A 26,616-nucleotide genomic window follows, 5' to 3' on the forward strand; every position below is an offset into this window, starting at 1 on the left:
CAGCCTATGGGGGACATCTAATGTGAAGTCAATGTTAGCTGTGGATTTAGCCTTACTCCTTAGCTGTCTCATTAGATCAGATGTACTGTACTACAACCAACAATCCACTGAACAAACCCATCTGTTTGAATACTGGGCTGCCAACAATCACTTGTCAAAATCAGGCAGATTCCAGAGAGCTTTCAGAGATATTGTCTGTTCTACGTGTGTCAGGATATGTGTTAATAATTCCCAAGTGAGAGAGGTTTTTATTTTCTTGTTAGGACATGAAGAACTAGTTTGACTTTTCAAGAAAACTCCTGCAGATTCAGGTCTGTGAATAATATCCTTGATATTCTTGCACAAGACAGAAATGTCTTTCTGAGAAAGAAGTGTGCTCTTTGAGAATCCATTATTACTATTATTTTTTGTAACAGAAAAGTTAGTTCAAGGTTTGGTTTTTAATGCAATTTTTGATGGATGTAACAACAGGTGATGATAATAGATTGTGTTCTTGTTGTCTTTATGAATGGTTGTGATGTGATGCTTCAAGCATCACACAGTATATATTCCTGAGCTTCAAGCAGACCCATTTCATTTAGACATGACAGCATGCACATGATGTAGACTAAGGTTGCCATGGTCACAAACTATCAGACAGAGAACCCTCACCTTGTTGGTCAACAATCGGTAGTATTGTGGATTGATGTCAAGTAAAGTTGGATTAATGCATCAAGACTTACCAGTTTAAAACAAGTCAAGACAGCTCAGTGATTTGATTTAATTCAGTTCAATCAAGCTTTTCATACTTTTGTCAGAACATCACAATGTCCCATCACAGTGTTATATTTTATTAGATAGCATCACAGTATTATATTCTATTAGATATATACATGTACAATGTATATGCATTTCTCTGTCACATCTCTGCCTGTATGCATATCAATATTCAATGTAGTTTTCATGATTTTGTTGGATGGAGGTCAATGAAAACTGAAATGCAATAGACACTAAATTAGATATGAGGCTTTTAGATTCATTGTCATCTGTGCACTGTCATTCATTGTCATCTGTGCATGGATGCGCTCACACTCACTCAAAGTCAACAATGCGAAGTCTGAATTTATGTTGTTTGGTTCTAAGGCTCATCTGTCAAAGTCTGGAGCATGTATTATCATAGTAGGGGATTCATTAATTCAATTGTCTAACAAATGCAGAAATCTTGGTGTTACTTTCGATTCTACTACAGTGTATATCTATGTCATATCAAGTCTCTAGTATCTGTCAGTCTGTACGATACCAATTGCGTAACTTGGGGTTTATCAGAAAGTACCTCACTCAGTCTAGTACAGAAAAGATAGTGCATGCACTTACTACTTCTCGTTTGGATTTCTGTAATGCTCTACTGTATAACACATCAAAATCACAACTAGACCGTCTTCAAAAGCTTCAAAATAATGCTGCCCGTTTAGTTTTATTGTCACCTACGAGAAAACATATAACACCCTTACTTATCTCTCTACACTGGCTGCCCATTCATTATCGAATCATGTTCAAGTTACTGCTATTTGTTTTTCATTCACTACATGGAACTGCTCCTCACTACAACTGTACCTTGAGTACCCCTTACAATCCTTCTAGGCACCTTAGGTCTTCAAACTCATCTCTACTTGCTGTACCACAAACTCATAATTCTTGGGGTGATCGATCATTTCTGTATGCTGGCCCATTCCTATGGAATAGACTCCCACAAAACATTCGTAATCTGTCCTCTCTAAGTGAGTTTAAGAGCTCACTTAAAACCTGGTTATTTAGACAAGCTTTTTTGTAAACATTTCCTTTATTCCTTTTCTAATACCTCTTTTTCACTGGTATTTTCTTTCTGCCTCTCTTTCTTGCGCCATGAGCATCTATTCATGATGGATACCTGCGCATTACAAGTGTTCATATTATTAAAATGATTATGTACTGAGAACGCCTGTTTATATGTCCTTTACTTGTGAATATGTTTGATACTGAAACTGAAAGGAATTTAACCCTCTGATGACAATAAATTCAGAGTGCTACTGACACTAGAGTTCAGCCTAATTTAATTCATCATACCAGCTTGCAGAGTTTGGATCCCCCTCATTCAATACACAAATTGTGACGATTGCTATACATGCGTTACTTTATCGTGCACTCATAATCATTAAATGGAATTCTGTAATGTGGTAGATAATCCTGTACACTCCTAGGCAGAAATTTCTTGGTTTTAAACCCGTGTAGTGTATACATTCATGGACATGGCATGTCTTCCCCTCTCTGGACCTCTAGACCCAATTGCCAAACAGGTTCTTGAAGATACAGCAATAATAGTAAGAATACAGACCTCAGGGAGAATAGCTCTGACACTATGGAGGCTACACTTGGTGAACTACTAGACCTTAAATTCGATTCCCTCCAATTCAACCCATTTCATTCCAATTCAATTCAATTCAATTCAATTATCATTGAATTATTATCATTAAACCTAAAGATGCTATTCATTGAAATCATTCTATCACAATTATTTCATAGCCAAGTCATGGTCCAGATTGTAAAGTTTTACATCTATATTTAAATCAGTTACTTTAATAGTTTAATGCATCCATCTTGTTTCATGATCACACATAACCACTGACATAGGTATTAATGCAATATACTGTGTAGAGTCTGCATGACCATCTGAAAGAAGGAGATAAAAATTATCCAACATTTCCTTTCATGTAGCTGTTATCTGCGGTCAGTGTTCTGTTTTTGTGAATGTCAAATATGTCACATCTTTCTGCCATATCATAGATCAGAAAATCAAGCTTACGAATATATTGTACTTGATAATTCAAACATAGATTTTAGTACAGCAGTATACATATATCACAGGGATGTGAGTGATCAGAGTTTAATTTGATTTCAGGTTTTTACTCTGTCAGAACCCAATTTTTCAGACTTGTTGCAGTTCAAATGCATTGAAATTTTTACATTTTAATGCACTTTTAAACTTCATATTTTTTCATGGGTTTCAGATTTTTCCAAAAATTTCTTGACTTTTTTCTGCAAGTACTCTCACACTCCTGATATCATCAAGTCTGCTAACCTCATTAGAGATATACCACATCCCTTGTTATCAGTATCAACTTAACAATAGGAAATCTTTTAATAATGAAGTCAAAGCATGCTATGTGTGGTATATGAGTTGACCTTTAACCCTGTTGATATGCTAACCTGGTGAGTCTTGGACGATTTTTTTTTTGTTTTTTGTTTTGAGATATTTCATAAGGATTTTCCATCGGATACTACATACATTATGTAGGATAGTACATAGGAAATTACATTAGATCTGCAGTGATACTTATGTTAATACTTATGTAAATATTTATATCTACATATTGAACATCAGAAGGAGTCTAAGAAAGAATGAGTCACACATGGTAGCAAGTTTAAGAACATCTCAGTTTTGTATCTTATTCATATAAGCAAGACTTCAGGTATTTTTCCTCCTGATGGATGGATAGGTTCTGTCTGCTTTATTTCATTCTTTACATGTTTGTGATTGGTGGGTTGCTTGAAACCTTTCAGCTATTCAGCCAAACTCTAGCTGTAAATGCTAATGACAAGAATTTAGATGAAGCAGTCACGTCGCAGGCTAAATCCAGGTACTAGTAGTTCTTCCTCTTTTATACATGCAAATCAGAAGATAGGTGATAAACATATTACATTTTTTTTTTTTTAACACATATACGCACACTGCATGACTGAATCATTTTCAGAAATGATAATGCCTTCGAGCTGTATCCCTGACCTCCTAAGATTGCACATCAAGACCCTAATGAGGCTCACAGCTCAGGGGGTATATATCCATTTTCAGGGCAGATGCTGAGCGCCTCTGGGTCTAATGAGCCCTATGTCGCCATTCCTAGACTGTTGAGCTTTGGTCTGGAAGCATGCAATGTGCAGGGTATACCTGATTTGAAAGGGGCTAGGCAATGATATGATCTATCCCCAGGGTATACCAACTCCAAGTGAAAAAAAAGATCTCAAGACTTCCTAGGATTATATCACACCATATGGAAGAGTGCTTAAAGGAATAGAGTGTCGGAGTAGAAAGCTAGTCTTAGTAATTACAAATAACCATTGCCTATATATTTTTCACTAGATAGTCAACACATAGGATGATCTATGAAGAGCAGTATCTTTGCTGATCAGTGGCATAATACAGTACAGGCATATTTTGTCACAGATTGTCTTATGTTATTCTTAGTGAAACTACATACATGTATGAATTTTCACTGTCAAATAAATGGAATGTTCTTCATTTCTTTTCGTTTTTTAGTACTGTGTAGCTTTCCTTCTCTCCCCTATTACTTACTTCACTTTTCATCTCATTTTGGAAGGAGAGTCTTTCCTTTTTGCTTCTTGTCCTGTTTGTATAATATTTGTTTCTATTAGAGCTGTATCTCTAGTCATTACATACAGGTGTTCATGATTTCTTATTTTAGCAGGGAGGAAGATATGACTGTTTATTTGAATCAAGTGACATTAACTTATTTATGTAACTGTCATGTGTTTGGAAATATATCCTTGCTATATTAGCTGTTAAATTGATAAAATTTGAAAAGATCAGAAAATGAGAACTGTCTATAATTGCTAACAACTTGGCTGACACCATAGCTGTAACAGAATCATGTTTTTTTTTTTTTGTTTATTCCAACACCCCTCTTGTTCTGACATTTTATTGCACTCAAGCTGCAGATAAACTTGACCTGGTGGTAGAGTAGCTTCCTATGCAGAACACCATCTCAGTGTAAAAGTGTAAGGTAGGCCTATAATCAGAAACTGAGGATGTCACAGTACATTGGGTGCATGTGCATGTGATCATCTGTATGTTGAACATGTGCTAAATGCCATTGTATACTGTTTTGTCAAGACATTGTGAAGCTTGAATCACATTACTCTGTGATTTAATGGTTTTTATCTGCAGCCAATCATCCAAAATTTAAAAATGTAAGTTTTAAGTAAGTTGTTCCCCACTCCACCAGGGGGCCAGGCCAACATTCTTGTCAAGATTATATCCACAAGATAATTTTCACTAAGAGCTCATTGGGTAAGATGTTTTTGTAATCTCAACAACCAGAATGAGTGACCACCTGTGCATTGTGGCTCCCTTTTGAAGTGAAAATACCAAAGTTTAATGAATTACAGGAGAGGATGTTTTGACCGCTGACTGAAAGTGGAAAAAGAGCCTGGAAACTGGATAGCAAATCACACTTAAGAGGAAGTTTTCCATGAACAAGATCCTTCTGACTAATGTGATATTTTGATGACTCAAATGTTATTATTAATGACAAAAGTCATTAATATCCACCATTCAGATAAATCATGAATGACTGGTGAAATCAAATATTTAATCCATAAAACACAGCTTGCCTTCCAGCAGAACTACTTATGTCTATGGCGCCACCTCAGAAATAAAGTCTATCAATCTTTTAAAAGGGCGAGATCTGCTTACTAGAGCACTCGAGTGAAGGACCTCAAAGTTGATAACTCTGTGATGTGGTATGAGATCAAAATACATGGCAACAATCATACATGCACAACACCCATTTTAGTATGTGGGACTAATGCTGGAAATCCATATCAGTTCAAAGTCAAAGCTAATTGCATGAACAATTGTTTTATGTCTGGCAAGTGATCACCTGTCTGCTTTCCTTCCAGCTCAATCTCCTCTCACTCTGAACCAAATTGGCAACTCCGTGTGAGGAAGGCCAGTGTAGAAAAAGTCTTAATTTTACTCCAGCATCAAAGTTCACAGTTTTTCTTACCCTCTAAACCTTTGCAGTACATAATATATTGGTGCCTGTCTGATTTTTTTCCTCTAAATTTTTGCTTATCTACTTTTCTGATTTTTCTGTTTTCATAAAAAGCAATAAAGTAAAAACGTAATAATACTCTGTGCCCTATTTGCATAATGCAATTCTAGAATACACTTAGTAATATATATATATATATATATATATATATATATATATATATATATATATATTTATCTATGATGTCAAACCTGTTGTTTACAATTTCATTTAGAATTAATGCTGTTTCTATGATAACCATCATACCTTGTCATCAGCACTGTAATCTTTTAATCAATTTGTATAGTGCAATCATGCTGTCTAAATATTGTTTTGATGCTATGCAATGACATATGTAGGTCTAAGTCATGTACAGTCAAAGCATTTGTTGCCATTCTTGTGATTTTGATGATACCATTTTGTCTTTCTCTCTATGTGGCAGTGGAGGGACAACAATTTTAGGTCCTCTGGAAGGGCGATCCTCTTAATGCTACCCTGCCTAAATAATGTCATATTCTCATCAGTGTTTTTCTCATCAGAAGCATTTTGAAGTTAAAAACATAAGTGATAGTGATGGCCATGTAAATCACCTAAAATTCACACACGTTAGAGGTGTCCAATCCATAGTGCATATACTGATTACACTGTATGGTTGTTTGATGTGAGACAGTGTGTGCAAGGGTTTAGTCTGAATTTTGAATTCACGGCAGAAGTGGGGTTCCACCCTCTACCTTTCCAGCACCCTCCCATGACACTCTGCAGCAGAAACAAGGAGTTGGGTAAAGAGAGATAAATGATGGCAGATTCCCCAGTCCTGAGATATGCGCATGACATTCTAACTGGCTGTGTAATCTTATTACTAATCCCATTATAGTCAGCCATAATCTAATGAAGATGGCAGGCTACTGGGGTGTAGCAGATAGAGTGAAGTATTCGCCCCTAGGCTGCAGGCTATAACTTCTTTGCCTTTAAGGTGGCAAATAATCTGTGGACATACTCCTTATTCGGGTGTGATGTTAAAGAGTCTAGAGTGTAGAGTTCAAGTCTGTACAATGTTATTTTTTAAAATCAAAATGGTTTTGCGGTCATGATGTCTGATTGTTGGTGTAGTTAGTCTCAAAGTGAAAGATGATATGATAGGAAGGATTTGATATAGTATAACCTAGCAAGAAACTTCACAGAGGAAAGATGATTGTACTCAAGGATATTGCTTTTGAGAGAAATTATTCCATACATGTATCTGATATTAATCTCAAGCTGTATTTGTGGTGAAACTGGTACATCATAATATATACAAAAAATACAAAACTTTTTTTTTTTTTTTTTTTTTTTTTTACATGAGTTTTGATATTCATCCTTTCACCTAGAACTATAGAGTTCTATATCATAACAGATGAGACATGTGAGAACAAGAAAATGAAAATGTATAAAGTATGGTGAGTTTCGACCTTGTCAGTATGGCTATGATCATCAATATTAAAGTTTTGAATTTTCTGTCTTATAAGAAACATGAAATGTAATATTCCTAATGTCAGTGGGGTTGTGGAATGCTGGCCAAGAAAGTGAAGTTATACAGTAAAGACGACTCCCGTTATAACATAGTCTGGCAGTTTTCTTTTGTAATATAGTCAAACCTGTCTATAGCGGCCACCCAAGGGAAACAACAAAAGTGGTCACTATAGACAGGTGGCCACTATAGACAGGTTGTTGGCCATTTTGAATTTCAATACTTGCATTTTATGATAGCAGAAAATGCCACATGCTATTCTGAAAAAACTGCAACCAGCAAATAAGTTTGCATGTGCAGCTATTATGGGGATTTTTGTTGTACAATTCACGTCATTTTATTTTTTTTTTCTTTGCCTGCTTCTGTTCTTTTGGATTTTAAAAATAACATTTTGGGCCTGAGGAACTGCTCTGGTTCATACCGGTTTACATTAATGGGGTTCACGAGTGAGTTCGAGGGAATTGATAATGTGTGAAGCTGATGTAAGCAACAAACAATACCCAGACAAGTATCATATTTTCCTTATTCAAGGGGACTTAAACACTAATAAGTTGGCATTTTGGTAGAATTCTAAGATGATATTAGGAGTTGTCTTTGCCTTTGTAGCATCTATTCAATCAAGTTAGTGGTAAGATGGCGTTTCGTGGCAAAGAGCTGCATTGTCAATCATGTCTGTGTGATTGTGACTGAGCTATTAAAGACTCAGTAGAATTCACGCAATGAACGTAAAAGACATTGTATTCATGGCTGATTTAACGGTTCAGCTAAATTTTTGTGGCTGCTATACGCAGGTAGATATTCACCACGAGATACAAAATGAGTGGCCGCTGGCCGCGTCAGGCAGGTTGCTGCTATATAGAGGGTCCATAATGCAGCAATTTTGTGCGGGGGATTTTTCAGTGGCCGCTATAAGCAGGTGGCCGCTAAGACAGGTTTGACTGTATATAAATTTTGTTAAGCTGAACAGTAAAGTACATAAAGTTATGTAGATGATAATTTAGGACCTGAGTTTTTAATTCGTTGTGATGAGAATTTCATTGTAACCATGTTCATTGTTATGGGAGTGCACTATATCTGAATATGTATACCATTGTGAAATTGTCAGTTTATGTATTTTCTTTTTGTCTGTGTATGTTCCATGAGAGTACATAGTCATATCTGCACTAAGTGATGGCAAGAATCAGCCTTATTCTTACATTTATCTTCTGTTTAGTCTGCATCTATGTGCAAATAAGCACATCACTGACTTATAAGGATTATAAAGCTCAATGTTCTTTACTTTAATGGTAGGCTTGCATCAAAGATTATGAACTCAGCACTGATTCACCCTCGATATTCTGTCAGTATTTGCGATGATGCAAGAGGCGATCCCAATGGAGTGACACATCTATATTTCAAGAATGGCATTTTGCTGGTGGGGCAACAAACCCTCGTATCTAACAAATGCCAAATGTTCAGGAGAGCAAAGAAACATGGCAGCCAAAATACTATAGCAAATGGGATTGCCTTTCTTTTGACATACCATGATGGCTTCATTTTTGGGGGTAAGACAGCTAGGACAGGACATCACTTAACTGATTATTAAACACTTAATCAAAAAAGTGATTTTTACCAAAATTTGAGATACAAGGTATTGGCACCCAACAACAATTTTCTTTCCCTGGCAAAAATATATAATCACAAGAATGCTCCTGAAATATTTGGCCATTATCAAGAGTCTAATCTTCTCTATTCAACATTATGCATGTTTGCCTACCAGACAGCATCAAGTGTGCATTGTAATCAGACAAATTGGGAAATATGAAAATGTCTTGTTCAATCCTCAGATTTCATTAGACTTTGAGGGGAGCTCCCCCATAAGATTCCAAGGCCCCAGCTCCTAAGTAAATAACAAATTTTGCGAATGGCAAATTGTCTGTCTCGTAATCTTCTCACCAAATGTAATCTGTAATAGGATGATCAATAATGCACATCTTCAGTAGATGTGAAATGCCTGGTCAGGAAATAACTTTTAGGAGTTAGGACAAACAAATCTTACATTTCTTACATGTTTTTTCATATATGCATTGTCTCTTGCAGAACCATTTACAGACACACACACACACACACACACACACACACACATGTTCATTTATGGGAATGGGAGTTACAAAGATGCCTATTGTTACTTATAGCATTTACTACCATTTTTCCACCCCCCAAAAAAAGAAAAGAAAAGAACAGTTTTTTGACCCTCAGAATACTGCAGTGCTGTTTTCTCCCATCTTTTGATTTATTCAATAGATCCATTATTGTAGAAGGAGTAAATTCAAACAACACTACTTAACATGATAGACAGGTAGTAAACCAAATGAAGTAAGTGGTTTTTTTTTTTATTCATATTGCCTTGCAAAATGCTACTTTTGTTAGCAATATGTTCAATGAAATGAAATCTGATGAGAAATTAAATTTCTACCAGTCACACAAAAGTTTATCTTGATGTATTAATGTGTTTTGTAGTGGTATGAAATTTGGTATCACATACCCTTAGATGTGACCTGCCCCCCTCCCCCTGTACATTTGTGATTTTTTATTCTTTTGAAAAGGGGATATGTCCAAAGGGCTCAATACAAGAAAAAAAAAATCCCCAAATCGTTGGAAATAGGGGTATTTTAGCATTTTTCCCGAAAATATTTTTGATAAGTTTTGAAATCTTTCCTGAACAATCCCCCCAAAAGGGTTAGTTTTAACCCCCCCCCCCCCAAAAAAAAAGAAAAAAAAAATCCGAAATAGGGGTTGTGTGGCTTCTTGGTTGTTGCCCCGATTTTCCTGAATGTGCCTAATGTGCATGTTTTGCTGCGGAGTATGCAGGGCTGGCATTTTTTCTTTTTTCACAGGACATTTCACACTCATGTGCCGCACACACATTATGCCCCTTGCATGTATGCTAGCAGTTTTCCCTTCCAAAAGCCCATGATGAGAGGTATGGGGGGGGGGTGCTGCCTTGATGGTTTCTCTTTTCAGCTCATGATAGGGGGTCAAAATCCTAACCCAGTTCCATCCTTAACTCTTTATGTGCCGTGGTATAAACCCCCCGTGTGCCACATTATTCTGAGACACCAATGTAGCCATGCTTTGGAGAAACAATCTGCTTTTCAAATTTCTTTAAGTTAAAGTAGATTTTTGTAACCCTGGAAATGTAATGAGCAAAGTTGTAGAGAAAATGCCTAACTTTGCTTTGATGTAAATTGTATGACAAATCTACCATCGTTTTTCTTTCAAATGACCAGTAGCCATATCATTGTCGAGGCATTACTTTTGCACGTAAAACAGTGCCAGAAACTTAGAATTTACACACAAATCCAGTTGGGAACACCACTTGATAGCCAATCACCACATAAAATCAAGCTACCTGTGGCAGGAATGGAATCATGAGAAACACTTTTATCGTACTGTGTCATTTGGGGATTTATTTGTCTGTTTGGGCGGCTTTGTGCTTTTGAGCAGAATATGCGAAGTTGGCACGCCGTCGACTGAGATGGAGGTGCGAACGTAGCACATAAAGAGTTAAAGGGGGTATCTTCGGAGTGGTGGAGGCCATGAGTGAACCTATCAGAGGATGTTCAAACCATTGATATTCATGAATCCATTTATGTGACAATATCATAATGTCATATTTAAAAGAAAATCATTGCATTCTTCAAGGGTCCTTGTACCTTATCTTGGTTATGTAAATTGATATGACTTTTCCTTAATTCTGCAAATATATTCATATTTGTCTGTCCCAGATCCCTACAGACAAACTCTCCCATGCTGGGTCAATCTTCCGCACCATCCTCCTCGCCAAATCCCCACATCTTATTAAGGACAGGAAGTACAACCTCCGAACCTACAGGAAGTGCATGGTGGGCTCTGAGATGGTTGATTGGCTGATGCAGCAAGGTCAGATGATGTTGGTGAGGTCACGCCCCCAAGCCATCGGAATGTGGCAGGCATTGCTTGAAGAGGGCGTCATCACAGAAGGTAGACAATAGCCAGCTCTTGTTTACTTTTAATGTTATTGTTATGGGCACTGCTGTTATCAGTTGCAATGTAATGACACATTAGGATGCATATGATATTACTTTAATTGGTGTAATAGTCTTATCTAAATTTGCATTTTATGCAACAAAACATATGCATTGATATCGTCCAATTTGTCTTTGGAGAAGAGGCACTTTGATGATGTGTACATGTATCTTTATGGTGTCAATTTAGAGTATAGCTCTGGTTGTCTAGACTACTTCTCCAAAATGTACAACCAATCATTTATCGTTGACACAATTTCCTTGCCCAGTGTGCAGAGAGCATCCTTTCCAAGATGCCCAGCATCACTACCGGTTTCGGGAGGATGACCTGGGCATCACCAGCACACCAACATCCTCCCAGAAGAAGGCTGCTGAGGAGGAATTGCCAGAGATCATTGCGATGCTGGCCAAGGTCGCCCCAGATGCCATGATGAGACTCATTCTCCGCAAACCGTGAGTATCCCATCATTCCTCCTACTTCCCTTTTGGTTGCTGCAGACCCTCTGTAATTGTTTCCCTGTGTCACCCACTGTTTCATATTATTGTCTCTTCATGTGCTGTATAAAGCATTCATTGATGCAAAATTGTATAACCTATCTTTTGTGTATTGTATGCAGTATCAAAATGTTTGTTGGATGATGCTAGTTTTATGGCAAAAGCTACTCTTTTCTAAGAATTGATTTACTGATGTCAAAGGTATGAGCTTTTTGTTTGACAGAGAAATTCATCTACTACATCATAACTTTGCGTGCCTAAATTGTCATCGTTAGTGATATTATTCTTTTAGATTGAAATATTGAGTGTTCTTAATTCTTTGATGTTAATTCCAAAATATGTTTTTCAGTTATGTGATAATATAATTTTGGTTACACTGGAATTGCAAGGTTTTGAATGAGCTCTTGATTTTCATGAGGGTTAGGAAATATAAACAAAAAGTCAGATTGAAAGAAACCATAAATCCACAAATACAAAATGACAGTTATTTCATTGCTCATTATTTTCAGTGAACATGTAACATGTAGAAAAGAAAACATCACAGCAAAAATGCAGTTTATCACAGAGTTTCAAAACTTATCACATACCGAAGAAAGTGGCTGATGTAGAAAATGTACATGTATGTTTCAGTGAAAATCAAATTTCTTACCACATATTTGATGCTTTTTTTATCGAGAGAAAATTGGACAGTAAAGAAGAAGTATTTAATGATCTCTGTCACAGTCACAAGCTTAAAAATGTACCAAAAACTGGATTGCAGCATGTTGCATATATTAGGAGTTTCATTGTGTCTTGCTGCTTCTTGTTTTTTGTCCACTTCTTGATTATCTCCTTATCCCTTCATGTTTCATAGATTTCCAGATTTAACCCATTGAGGACGGTTTGATTTTGCTACAACACACATTTCCCATAGACGCTTGCCCGAGTATACTCGGGACTCGTCCTCAACGGGTTAAAGTCCCTTGATATCTCAGACAAACTCAAACTTGAAAATTTCATCAAAGTTAGCACCTGGCAAAGGTTCTCACATGTGTATCTTTAGCTGATTAGCGGTGTGTACCTTTAAGTTCAATCTCCTTTCCTCTTTGAAAGGTGAGAGGGGTGGTTTGGGTCTCCGAGTGATCCAGTGATACTTTCCTTAAAATGTGAAGAGAGAAAGCTATTAGAAATTCCAGTGATTCTTTCCTTAAGACATGTGAAGAGACAAAGCTGTCAGAAATTCAAAACATTTTGAGATGGATCTTTTTATTGTTCTAAGTAAGCAAAGTTTAAGTGATAACATGTTACTAATAGTTAAAGGTGTAAGTCGTGGACCAATGCTTGTGACTACATGATGCATTATTTGTATAATATATCAGTGGTGAGTGTGCTTTTTTTTCAATAAACATTTCTATGCATGAAGTTTACAGTAAAAAATGTAAATTCATTTATGTATGATTAATGACACTTTTACTATTGTCATGTTAAGTGTTTTATAATATACTGTATTTCATGCAATTTTTCAAACATTCCCATTTGCCATATATTCCTAATGAAATGTCTCAAGCTAGTGATGCTCAATGTTTAGTTTCCATCACAAGAGAAGCTATAAGCTTTGTTCATGTGAGAGAATATGTTTATTACTGTTTATGTTATAGTGAGAACATTAGAAGAGCTTGTTAGAGACAAAATTGATCAAGACAAATGACATGAAAAGATTTAAGAATTCTTAGGAAGATGATGTCAGCTGCTTAAATGGCCTGCCAGGAGAGGGTACCAATCTGGTAATGATGAAAACATGACTTTATTAATGTGCATAATGGATAAAAATCAATACAATGCCTCCTGTATAGTCAGACTAATGGGCCACAACTTGTGACCTTGATGTACAAAACCATGCTTAGCATGTTTACCTAATCATTTGCACACATTGCTTATCATAAGACTTAAATTTGGTAATGGGTTTGCAAAGATGCTGCTCTCGTTGGCATTCATGTTTTTTTTTTTTCTTCAGTACGAGGAATTGTAGCTTCCTAAAAATATAAAATACAACAAATATTCAAAAAGAATTTTGTTTTTGTAAGTGATTCAGAGGTCTGAGGCCACGAGTCTGAGCCTTTTATCCAGTCACTGATTTAAAAATTCATAATTTAGTCATCTTTTTATAGATGTAAAGGAAAATTTATGTTAATTATGCAGGCTGGAGTCATAGTGTTAAATAGAATATGAATCATTTAAAAGGTTGGATTCGCTAAGAGACTTTTTTTTTTTTAAAAACATTATTATCCCATGTATTGATAGTAATAGTGGCAGCAGTAGTGCTGGTAGTTCTGATGGCATTTATTACATTATTTTTCATATCATTGGTACTTCTGTTCAAGAATACATGGGTATCTAACATGCTTAAGTATGGCGTTCTTATGTTTGTATGCGTATGTGTGAGTATGTGTGTGTTCTTGTGTGGTAATGGCTGCTTGTATACATCCTGTTTTCTGACAAGATGACATTATTAAAGGGCTGGATGCTACGTAGACTTTAGCCTTGGCTGTGAATACTAGATTGCAGTTGATGAAAGATTAATGTTGCCTCCTAATTTGAAAGCCTATTAACATTATTTTGTTCAAGTTTTTGCTGAAAGCTCTGGTTGCAGTCATTACTAGATCCAAAGATTCAGCGAATCATGGGAATGTTGTACAGCAAATAGGATTTCAGAGCGTGTTAAACAGGAGAGCCTATTGCCTGCCGCCAGGTGCATACAACCTTGTTCAAGATGTTCTACCTTTGGTGTGTGATATTCTTGGACACAGTCTTAACCCTTTAACACCTACTTGCCAATGGTTTCCTGTTCATTTAAAAAAGCACTAAGTGTGTGTGTGTGTGTGTGTGTGTGTATGTGTGTGTGTGTGTGTGCATGTTGTGTGGATGTATTTAGATATATGTGAGTTTGGTAGCCTGGTTAACATCAGCCATGTATTATGCCCGGTACACTGCAAACTAACTATCCCAGGCAACCAAGTCTGTTCTGGTACTAACAGAGTTCAGCGAGAATGAAATGAAACCCAAATATATTTGTTAATTGAGAGAATGCAGCAATATTAATAGAACACATCAGTGAAAGTTTGAGGAAATTAGACAATCCATTTGGGTGCAGCCATCGCTGGATAAAAAGACTATTACAGCTTGTGACGTCATGTGTTTACAAAGATATAAAGAAAATGTGAAGGGAATTCCACAAAATTTTAATTTTGTATGAAAAGTACACATTCCCTGGACTTCTTACTTACATATAAAAAGGGAAATATTTCCCCTGCTTTCTAAAAATGTAAATAAAGTACTCTTTCATCGTGCTAGAAAAGGGGAAATATATTTTTTGTATATTTGTGAATTATTTTCTTGATGTTGTTAATATAAATTATGATGTGACAAAAGTGTTGTAGTTTTCTCATCCAGCAATGGCTGCACCTAAAATGTAAAATTCATAACTTTTGAATGGATTGGTAATCTTCACTCTTGGGATGAATTTTACTACTTCCTTGAGGACAAGACATTGGCATTGTTAGAAGCCTCAAGATAAAAGAGAGAAACAATCCTCGTAGAAAAGTTTCAGCTGTTAAACAGAGATAGTGTAGTATATAATGTTTGAAAGACTCATTTCCTCAGCATAAGTTGTTCAACATTATAACAAAGAAGATTTACAGATTCTATTTAAAGATTCTAGTTTTTTAGAATTAGGCCCTCTTGCACTATTAAAATTTCTGTCCCATTTTCTTCTTCAAAAGCTCTACTTTTCCTCAAATGTAAAATTTGTCTTCAAAATTGGCAACTACAGCACCCGTTCTTCCCTCCAATGTTTAATGGTCATCGTCACGTTTTGCTGCAGTCTCATGTTTGTCATCAAAAACCTGACCCTCAATACCCACATCAGCTGCTTAATTGAAGTCAGCTTTGTCTTTGTAGCATCCTGTTGGCGTCGCCGCGACGTTTGTCTGTGAAATTCTTTCTTGTACATTTCCCTACAGACCACACATGACACCACTCTGATCCCTTCACTTGTTGATTTAAGAATCCAACCCTTATATATCTTTGAAATCACAACGCATAGTGTGTCAGTATAATAGCTTAGTATGCATCAAGGGTATTTAATGTAGACAGTAAGGTGCATTCATATCTTATTAAACATTTAAAGCCTTGAACTGTTGAGTATTATTCTGCTAATATGATATTCAAACAATTTTAGTTTGTCATTATTGTTACTGTTTCTGTAGCATCCTAGCAACCGCTGTCAAACTCTTATCATGTCATTTTCTGTTACTGTATTTTTCTCCTGTCAATTGCTTTGAATAGCCAAACTAATAAATTTGTTGGTTCATTAAGCAACAGTTGACACATTTATGACAAAAAGATTCAAATTTCATAAACTTATCAGATTTTTCTTCTTTATTTTTGTTTTTATATGTAATGAAAAGTGTGACAAAAATATAATTTATTTATGATTTTCTATATATTGTGTGAATTGATTATTTCTAAACAAGTATGTTTGGAGAATGTTAAGCATGGCATACATCTCATATAATACATTTTATACATTGTCTCATTTGTGATACAAAATATATCCCCCAAATGTTTTCACTCTTTACACTTAATATATTATAGCACTCCTATGCGAGCATGGGGTTTTGAGTAAGTACTTGTTGAGTAACCATAGTAGCATTCTTGTTTGGCTGAAATTTACCTTTTCCATCTGCTGTCTTGTTCAGTGAAAACAATTAATGACTGGGCAGTCAAACCGGAAGCTTGTTCCTTCTGATGTTTTTCCAAGTACTTGATTAAAAAGATGTGTAACAATCCTATATGTCTATTCATAATCACCTTTTCTATTTCAGAAAGAAGATAGAGAAACAATTCTAGGGCATGTGGCTTATCCTCTTACATAATTCCATTCATGAATTTCCTGTTTTTGTCATCAGTAACTAATCAAAATTCTTGCTTACAAGATATTTAGATATAATTGTCTTCTGCTTATTCAAATTCTTGTAACAGTTTCCTTTCTTTAAAACTGATGTAAGAAAATGTTTGCATACATAATATTTTCTTTTTGTCTTGATGAACATTGAGAAAGAAACTAAGGTGACATCATTTTGGTTGATTTGCACTGGTTCCTTTCAATGTGTGATGCAGTTTTACTAAAGCATGAATATCAGGGCATGACTCATTAACCGGCTCTGTTCTGTTTCTACAAAAAGATTATTCAATCATTAATATCACCAATGTCCAATCTCAATGTCACATACTTTTATATTATATGCTCCCTCAAATGTTGAAGAACTTATTACCCTCCTTACCTGATAAAACCAAAATCTACTTTCAGGAATTAATGAATATCAGCTAATGAAAAAGCCACATGTAAATCCCAGATTTGTGAGGAAATCTTTGTAGACAATTAAGAAGAGCACTGAAAATGTTTTTGAATAATTATCCCACTTTCAATAGGTCTGAGCTTTTAAAGTATTCTTTTATAGTCTGTTCGTGCTCCATGTAGTCACTAAGTAGAATGTGAGCATGGATTAGAAATTACAAGTGATTGCCAATTACCCTTCGATGTAAATAAGCACTGATTATTCAGTATCTTAGTAGAAGTACCTCTCATAAAAAGATCATGGGCATACATTCTCCAGTTGAATAATTGGTAATTTCCATCAATGAAGGGCAATTTGTCAATCAGTTGCAATAAAAACAACTTGATGCAAGAATTGATTAATTCAAATAGATTAGAATTATCCCAATGTTTTGTGAGGTACTGAAAAATTGAGTTCATTTCAATTAAAGCTGATGTTTTTTGAAAGCTAATTAACCTTTTTATTCACAACACGATGACAAATACACTGCATGAGTATTACAGATTTAATCAATCAGTTCAGAGCTTGAAATCATTTGTGACATATGATTGCCTCATTGTGAATCATAAATGGCATATATTTATAAAAATAGTATGTTCAGGATAGACAAATTAACATTTGTGTCTTATGATTGTGCCCTATCGGAAACTGTAAAACCAATCAATAAAATTGATGGCAAATTTCAATTTCAATTGACTTCCATTTATTTGATTGAATATTCCAAGAAAATAACTATTTCATTTTCAATTGTTCTAGAATTCTGGTTAGATATTGGGGGAAGGAAAATGAATAAGAGAGATTAATCTGAAGCCATTGAAAATATAATCTAACTTCTAGCTCTTCTATTCAGAACTATGTGGATGTTTCATTTTAGCAATTGAAACTTTGTTAATTTTTCCAGCAACTTATCGATTTATATAAATAAATACTGCCCACTATTATGACAATGTTGATGATAATGTGGCCTGATGCTCATCATAATTTTTTTTTTAATCCACCCTGCCCTTTATGCTAGCGCTGAGAAAAATCAGCCATGTCCCCATTTTACAATTGATGTTTCCATTTTCCCTTGTTTCTCTGAGGGAGAGAGAATGGTCTTGATATGTTCATTTCATGTGTCCAAAAATTTAGCACCACCATAGGGAGCACTTCACTGAACAAGACTTGAAAAGCTGTCCACACAGAATGTGATTAAGCTCTGAGATTCAAACTATAAAGTCAAATTGAGAAATATGAATAATTGTGGATAATTTGGTGTATTGATGTCATGGTCACATCACATCCTGTATGGACAGCCCTTAATAGTATCAGGCTTCTTGTGTCCTCTTGTCTACTGCAAGCTGGTCTAGGTCTTGCTCTTTCCTGCAACCAGCCTTTCTCTATCAAGGCAAAGAGTCTGCCACAGTGTGCCTCAGTGTGCATAGTCTCGCCTGCTCCTTCAGTGTCTCTAGAGCATGAACATTACTATCTCATCACATGTTTTCTGCCCTTTGCTTCATGCATGATACATAGAGATATTGCTCTGAATGTATATATGTTTAGATGTGAACAATTTCCTTACACTGGGGAATAAATCATATCAATATTAAAATGTTTTTGATGGCATGACACTTTTCTATGAGTACACCACACATGTTATGTGCACACACAGGTACTGACTAAGCTGTTCATTTTTTTTTTTTTTTTTTTGGAATGATTTGTCTCACGGTCTGGAAATTTGCCCAGATATGTAGGTGTTAATTCTCCAACAATGGATAAAGGAGCATTGTGTATGCATGAAATCAAAGCCCACTGTAGACTAGAACAGACTTATTACAAGGGAGAAAATAGTACCACTACTACATACTATGATCTTATGTAATGTACACTAAATGGAGAGAGCCACTGAAAAGACAGTGCTGGTAATATATAGGCTCCTCTGAGGAGGAAATCAACATGGAAATTTGTTCGGTATGAATTGAGCATAGATTTTAGACACTCATTTGACAACACACATCGTATGGTGTGTCATGTGACCTTTGACCTTTAATAAGATAACAGGTTGCAAGCTGTGTTTCAGTTTGGTCGGTCTACCGGTATGAAGGGTCAGGCCAGCCCGCATCATTAACCGACGCACCTCAGCCAGTGTCCAATAACACACCTCATTGGGCATTTCACAATTACCAAGCCCATCTGCTTCTTGAAACCCATCTGTGGCTATCATAAGATGAAAAAGGGAGAAGAAAATATAAAAACAAAAACAAGAAAACCTTCCTCTTCCCAGTATTCAGTGGGCTGCTAGAAGAGACATTTGTGAAATCATCCAGTCTCCTTATTCCATTAAACTGTTCAAAACTTCCCTAGAAAAAAACAAAACAAAAGATGTGAAAACAATTGCCACTGGACTGATGCAAGAGGCCAGCTATCATGCATTGGTCAGTCATTCTTCTGAAACAAATGTTATATCATACAAATTACAAGAGATGTAGTGTATGCAAGATTATGTAACTCTCAAAATATGGATTGACAGTCATATTATAGTCATCTTATTAGTTATAATCATCTTCAGGTAGATGAATGTTGAAATGATCTACATGACACTTGATTTTTTGACGTGTATGTCTCATTGGCTGATAAAGTACACAAAATGACAAGATGATACTATCAAACAAGTCAATCAGAACGTAAGTTAGTTTTACTCTCTAACAACAATTCTGCCTGTATACATCAATGGCCAAAAATGTCTTTATTGCCAGGTTTCCAAATGAATATCTATCCAAACAGAGTATCTTGAAAGTACTGTTTCTTAAACTGACTGTATCGGAATACTTAACGTTACTTTACTTTGTTCATATTAGTATTGACTGATTATAGCAATTTGTATTGATTAATTCTGAATATTTCTCTGAGCTGTTTTTTTTTTTTTGAGTACTATATTACCTTTAATACCCAGGGATTTTCCCCTTGTGTTGTGTCTCATAGCATATCTCACTTTTCCTTTTTTCCTATTAAGTATCTGAGCAAGTAACCCCCCCCCCCCCCCCCCCCCCGGAAAAAAAAACCCAACAACAAACAACGGCAAAAACAAACATGGTAATTTACACCCAATCTTCAAATGGTATGATTGAATAAAGTTACTTATAATTTGATTAGTGGTGTCCTATCTACAGCAGCCTCCTGCTCAAAGTCCATTCAAGAAATCCTCTGCTGACATACTGCTATTTTTTTTTTTTATAAAAGAGAAAATAAAAAATAAAAATGAAATGGTTTGCTGAGTTGATTTATAAAGCCAACAGTGATCAACATCATATTCATAATATGTTCATCACAAGGAGAAAAAAAAATGCATCCATATGATATCAAATCCAAAATACATTTATGATATGATTATTATCAAATTATGACTACTTGAATTTCTCATTAATTGTGCAATTAGAAGAGATGGTAGTTTATTGATAGATGCCATTATTTCTCAGTTATTTTGTTTAATTTCTGAAATCACCATTGATTTAATTTTTGCATCTTATATTTTCCATTAATAACAAAGACACAAAGTATTTAAAGGCAAAATTTAAACTTGCAGCATTCTGTACACTGTTCTCACTCATGTTGCTTGACTTAGATGGCTACAATATTTTTTAAAAATCTCTTATCATTCAGTAGCATTTCTTTGTTTCAAAGCCCATGCTCTTACAATCTGTTAAATCAGTTCATCATTCACCTGCTCCTTCATCTAGCTTCAAATCACATGATCTCTTTTCAAATCTGTTTTTTGGTTTCTGTTATGCATCTGTTCTGAAACAAATCACATCTTTTCAGTGTGATTTTCTTGAAACCTTGTATAGTGGCAGTACATGTAATTGACATGCTATCAAAGTTCACATTGTGCAGTTAAATAAATAATAGTTGACTCACAGGTATTTCAGCCTTGTCCTTCTAACAACCTGTCTTTCTTTTCTTTCAACTTTAGTAGGAAACCCAAGAGGTTTATCTTATTGTGTGTCATGAACAAATAGATGTTTTGTATCTGTTGATACTATCTGTTAATGATGCATAAAATTTCACATGAATGCTCTAGATAAAATGTCTATAGATCCTCTCATTTTAAAATGTCTATAGATCCTCTCATTTACATCCCAGGGTGGCAGCTCTTGTTGTGATATTTCCAGCTTTAATATGAATTGTTTATGCAGGAATGAAATCCAGCAGCAAACAATGTTTACACATTTCATTTTTTTTTTTTAATTTAGACTGTTTTGCATTGTTTTTTTTTCTTTCAGAGTTCTGGGTAAGCCAGACAAAGATGCCTGCACTATGTGTCAGGTGTTTGTTTTTAGGAACAGTCATTTCATAACAGATGTACATGTGTGTATCATAGTGGTGTATAACTTGAAGACTTGTCTACACTGAGACATTCTGTCACTTGATTTATATGTTTTGTTTTTCCCTTCATGTCATCTGTTTCTATCAGTCCTCAGGAGAGGAGTGTGGATGACCTAGAGATAATCTACGAAGAGCTGCTCCACATCAAAGCCCTGGCTCATCTGTCCACTATGGTCAAGAGACAACTGACCAGCGTCCTGGTCTTTGAGTGCCACGAGAAGGCAGGGACAGTTTGTAAGTTTCTCATTCCACCTATCGCCAAAATGCTCTTGAAAATAACTGAAAGGCTCTGTCAAATTCTATATCAGTCAGCACAGCCTGTTCTCATTTTGTCTGAAATGATACCTACATGTCATTTACCAACCTGAAGAAGTACAATGTATGTTTCTTGTAACATTGTTAATTTCCTTCATATTAACAGTATCAAATCTCAAAATTTCCGTAGTAGTCATATCAAGTTGTCTTTGGTATTAACATAATAAAGTAAAACAGAAAAGAAGAGATTATTTAACTAAACATGTGTCAAGTAACTCCAGATAAAATAAAATGCAAGAAACCATAACAAAAATTCATAATTTAGCAGTGAGCGGTAAATTAGTAAGAGAAATTGGCAAATGAGTTGTCATAATACGAATGATAATACATTATTGTGAAATGAATACATTTGAGACGTTACAGACCGCCTGATTATCAAAATTCAATTTATGACTGTGCATGATAGATGAACTTGATATCATTAGGGGCTGCATGCGCTGTGTAGAATGTGAAATTTAATGATATGCTTAAATGGACGTGGAAAAAGGGGATTCCTCGTAAAGGTTAATGTGAGTATCATATCATCTTTTAAGAGCATATAGACCCAGGGCATACTTAAGGGACTTCAAGGTTATTCCACTTCACAGGGCAAGGGAGAATTGCAGCTTATTGTCAGTAGAACACAGCTGTCTGGAAAGATAACTTGGTCACCTCTTCTTATATCAATGTTGTCTGTTGGTTGTGATAAATGAGTGTCAGGTAACATGTGATTCAGAGGGAGCAAATTGTACATAAATCACATAACTTTGATACAGCTCAGAGAACTTGATCAAAAGAGCTCACCTACTTGTTCTGTACAATCATTGATTTGTTCAAATTCCTTGATGAGCTGCTTTGTGTTAAAAAAGGCTGAATTTTATTTAAAAAGTGTACATTTTGTTTTGTTAAGTGATATATAGACACAGGAAATATGGATATGTCTCTGATGTTGATGTTCCTTTAAATTTGGATTCATTTATTTGTGATATGCCTCACGTATTATTTACCCCTTTTTATCTGTAAAAACACCATAAATATTTGTCAACTACTGTCATATTATAATAGGCATTTATTATAATGAATATGAGAAGGCACCCTACAAATAAGGCATGAGCATCTGTAATGGTCTCCTGTGCTACTCATTGTATAGATGTTTGAAATGTGATAAATTTAGCTATGGAATGTATTCAAATGGATTTTCTTTTTTTAAGCAGTTAGAATGATATCTTTTTCATACAGCAAATTCAAGTTCTGATATGTCTGATATGTCTGATATGATGTGTATCATCAGTCTTTTTTCCCCTTTTTGTAATGTCTGTAAGTACACGTAACTGCCACTTTAGAATTTACATAGCTTGATTTGTAGAATTGATGTCAATCAAAACTTTATTGCTAAGTTTGTATTGAGCAAACCTATTATTACCCTGTGCATTGTTAAATTATGTTCCTCTTAGAGGAATCTTTTCTAGGATGTGTTCATCCTTTCTACGCTTTCTCCTCCAGACAACTAATAATAATCTTACACTTCTGCTGCCCATTTTCTCGCCTCCTATGTACAGTATTCCACCAAGGGGATGAGGGGCGTTCGTGGTATATCATCTTAAAGGGATCAGTCAATGTGGTAAAGTACGGCAAAGGAGTTGTCTGTACTCTACATGAGGGAGATGACTTTGGGAAGCTGGCACTCGTCAACGATGCGCCTCGGGCTGCTTCCATTGTGCTGAGAGAAGACAACTGTCATTTCCTGCGAGTCGACAAATATGACTTCAACAGAATACTCAGGGTGGGTAGCTGTCATCTTGGTTTGTCTCTCTGTTACTACTAATGCTTTTATACTTTGAGCAGATCTCTGGCACAACTTGATTGATTTCTGTGACATTCTTTTAGAATAAGAATAGGCATAAGTTATGATATATCAAGCATCCAAAAGGCTTTTGTCTGTGTGTTTGCCAATATATTTGACTGCCAAAGAAGTGGTCAAGATTGAGCCATGTTCAAATAAATCTTGAAAGATTGATTTGTCAAGTTGTATCATTTGCTGATAGTATTTCTATATACTCTTCCTGGAACGAGGATCTATGGATACATATTTCAGTGGTTAGGTTGCCAAAATAAAGTCAGACCATGTTTAGAGGAGTGCAGATGGTCAGTGTATCATAAGATGTTCATATGAAGAGTTTGTTCGCAAAAACCGATAAGTCCATATTTGCCAAATGGAGATATTTGCGATTAAAGGTCAAGAAACATAAAGAGAATAACAAAAAATGTTTTGCTTCTTTTGACCATAACTTCAAAAATATACCTCTAGTGACCAATATATCATTCAAAAGGTATCATTTTGTACAATATGACAGAGACCATACTTCAAAACCTTCGAAAATGGACTTATTGGTTTTTGTGAACAAACTCTTCATATCTTCTACTGATACCAGATTGCATTCTGAACCTTCTGAACTGCTCACATGAAGTGAAAGCATGTACACTCAAGCAAATTTGCTGTATGGATATTGTCCAGATATTGCTGCAATCCTGACATAGTTATCTTATTTTGATTATGTATTATTTTTGTACTATTAAGTACTGTTTACAATATGCTTTTATTGTTACAAAAAAACTAATCTTCTAGTCAACATAGATACATTTTGGACAGAGATATGCATACTGTTTACCAAGGGATCCACATCTGTACAAGCTATGCTTTTTAGTGGATCACTCTTTCTCATCCTTTTATTTACTTCTTATGGTCATGTCTGCACAGTATACAGTGTACATTGTTTTACATTTATTTTCATATATTCCTTAATTACTACATATATTTTACTTTTTGCTTCTATACTTTTTACTCTCATTGCTTTTTTTGATGATGGAAACAAAGAATTGAATTAATAAATGAATTAATTAATCAATTAATCCTATGGAAAATCTATAAGAAAAATCTTGTAAATTTTACATGAAAAGGTTCTACATTTAAAGCTTTTTAGATGTTTGCAAAGTAAACTGTTGCATCAAATACACCCTTAAGCTTACAAATGGGCATGCCATCTATAGACTTGACAGGAAAATTCAATTTTACACCGGCAAGGGTTTAATAAGAGACAGTGCCTTGTACCAATTTTGAAAAGCCATTTGCTGAACTACTGAGTGTTTATGATAATCATGTTGATTTTCCTTCCAAACCTGTGAAACAAAATGCATACAGATCATTTTAGAAAAGAGAATGAAAACCTGTCAAGATTAAGTGCATTTAGTTGTGAAAAATCATGAGTTTGACTTTTGGTAGTAATCAAAACTTGACTGTTGCAAATAGTTCATTGACACTTTTCCAACAAATGTGTTGTGGTCACAGGCTGCCCTGCTCTGCATGTTTAGATGAATTTCATGCTCTGGCAGTTCAAGGTTTTGCATAAAACAAGGGTGTCTGCACATTCTGGGTCTTCATTTGGTAATACGAGGAAGGAAGGTGTAAGTGAGGAAGATGTAAGTCAGTGATTTTGATACCCAATACCACAGGACATTGGACCATTTCCAATAATCTCCCTTTGGCAGAGATAGCTCTCATGGAGGATTGCCCTCCCATCAGGGAAATATGTATTTTTTAAGCTAAGGACAAATGAGGGAAGCAGCACATGAATGCTTGGGAGGCAATTAGGGCCTCCCACTGTGTGCATCGGTTGCAGAGATACTGATGCTGCAAAAAGGACACAACTCTATGAACGTGCATGCATACTGTCTAGTTACGTGTTTTTGATTTGTGCCTGTCAAATATGACCGGGAAATATCTCCAATGAATTTATCACATTAAATGTATTCATCAATCTAATTCACTGATGCAATGTAACTGAAGATGAAATTCTTTTTTTTTTTTAAATATACAGAATGTTACATACCTTATGTTTGACACTTTCTTTGCCCAGACTTTTTGCTTAGCTTAGGGCCATGCTTTTTCATCACCATTCAGTGATCCATCCAAAATTGACCTGTTTGTAAAGTTTGCAAACCCACTCAGGTGTATCATTGTACTCTTGTCTAGTCTAATAAAGGCCATTGTGACAGAACAGGGATTAAGAGGATTAGGTATCTCTAGGTCCAATTCATTGACAATTAATGTCCAGACATCTGTGCCAATTGGCAAAGAAAAGCACTCCAGAGTGCCTGCCAGTCGGGGAACAAAGCAAAGTCAGTAGATATGCAATGTTAAAGGACAAGTTCATCTTCATATTCATGTGGATTGAGTGAATGCATTAATGTCAGTAGAACACATTAGTGAAAAATCTGACAATTCTTTCAAAAGTTATGAATTTTTAAAGTATCTCCACAGTCACTGCTTGGTAAAAAGGTTACTACAGTGCATGATGTCACATGCATACAAGATATAAGGAAAATACAAAGAGAATTTCACAAAATTTTACTTTTTGAAAAAAGTGCACATTTCCTTGACTTGTTACTGCCATATTTTAAGGGCAATATTATTCGCCCTGCCATCTGAAAGGGGGAAGTCAAGTAACTTTTTTTTAAGCAAGAAAGTGAAAATATGTTAATTTTTTTTTTATATTTTCTCTATATCGTTGTACACATGTCACATCACAAGCTGTAGTAGTCTTCTCATCCAGCATTGACCGTGCAGAAACTTCAAAAATTCATAACTTTTGAACGGATTGTCTGATTTTCCTCAAATTCTCAATGATGTGTTC

At 35.4% G+C, this 26,616-nt stretch overlaps 1 protein-coding gene across 2 annotated transcripts in view; it reads left to right on the forward strand.

The window, feature by feature from the left end:
* LOC140243799 (rap guanine nucleotide exchange factor 4-like) overlaps nt 1–26,616 on the forward strand; it is a 130,149-nt gene that overhangs the window by 88,174 nt on the left and 15,359 nt on the right. For both annotated transcript variants that reach the window (XM_072323465.1, XM_072323466.1), the window contains 4 exons: nt 11,121–11,355; nt 11,669–11,852; nt 21,720–21,865; nt 23,485–23,708. In XM_072323465.1, coding sequence (XP_072179566.1) covers nt 11,121–11,355; nt 11,669–11,852; nt 21,720–21,865; nt 23,485–23,708 — 789 coding nt within the window. The remainder of the gene's footprint in view (nt 1–11,120; nt 11,356–11,668; nt 11,853–21,719; nt 21,866–23,484; nt 23,709–26,616) is intronic.

Source organism: Diadema setosum, chromosome 20 (assembly GCF_964275005.1).
Source record: "Diadema setosum chromosome 20, eeDiaSeto1, whole genome shotgun sequence".
NCBI classification, from domain to species: Eukaryota; Metazoa; Echinodermata; class Echinoidea; order Diadematoida; family Diadematidae; genus Diadema; species Diadema setosum.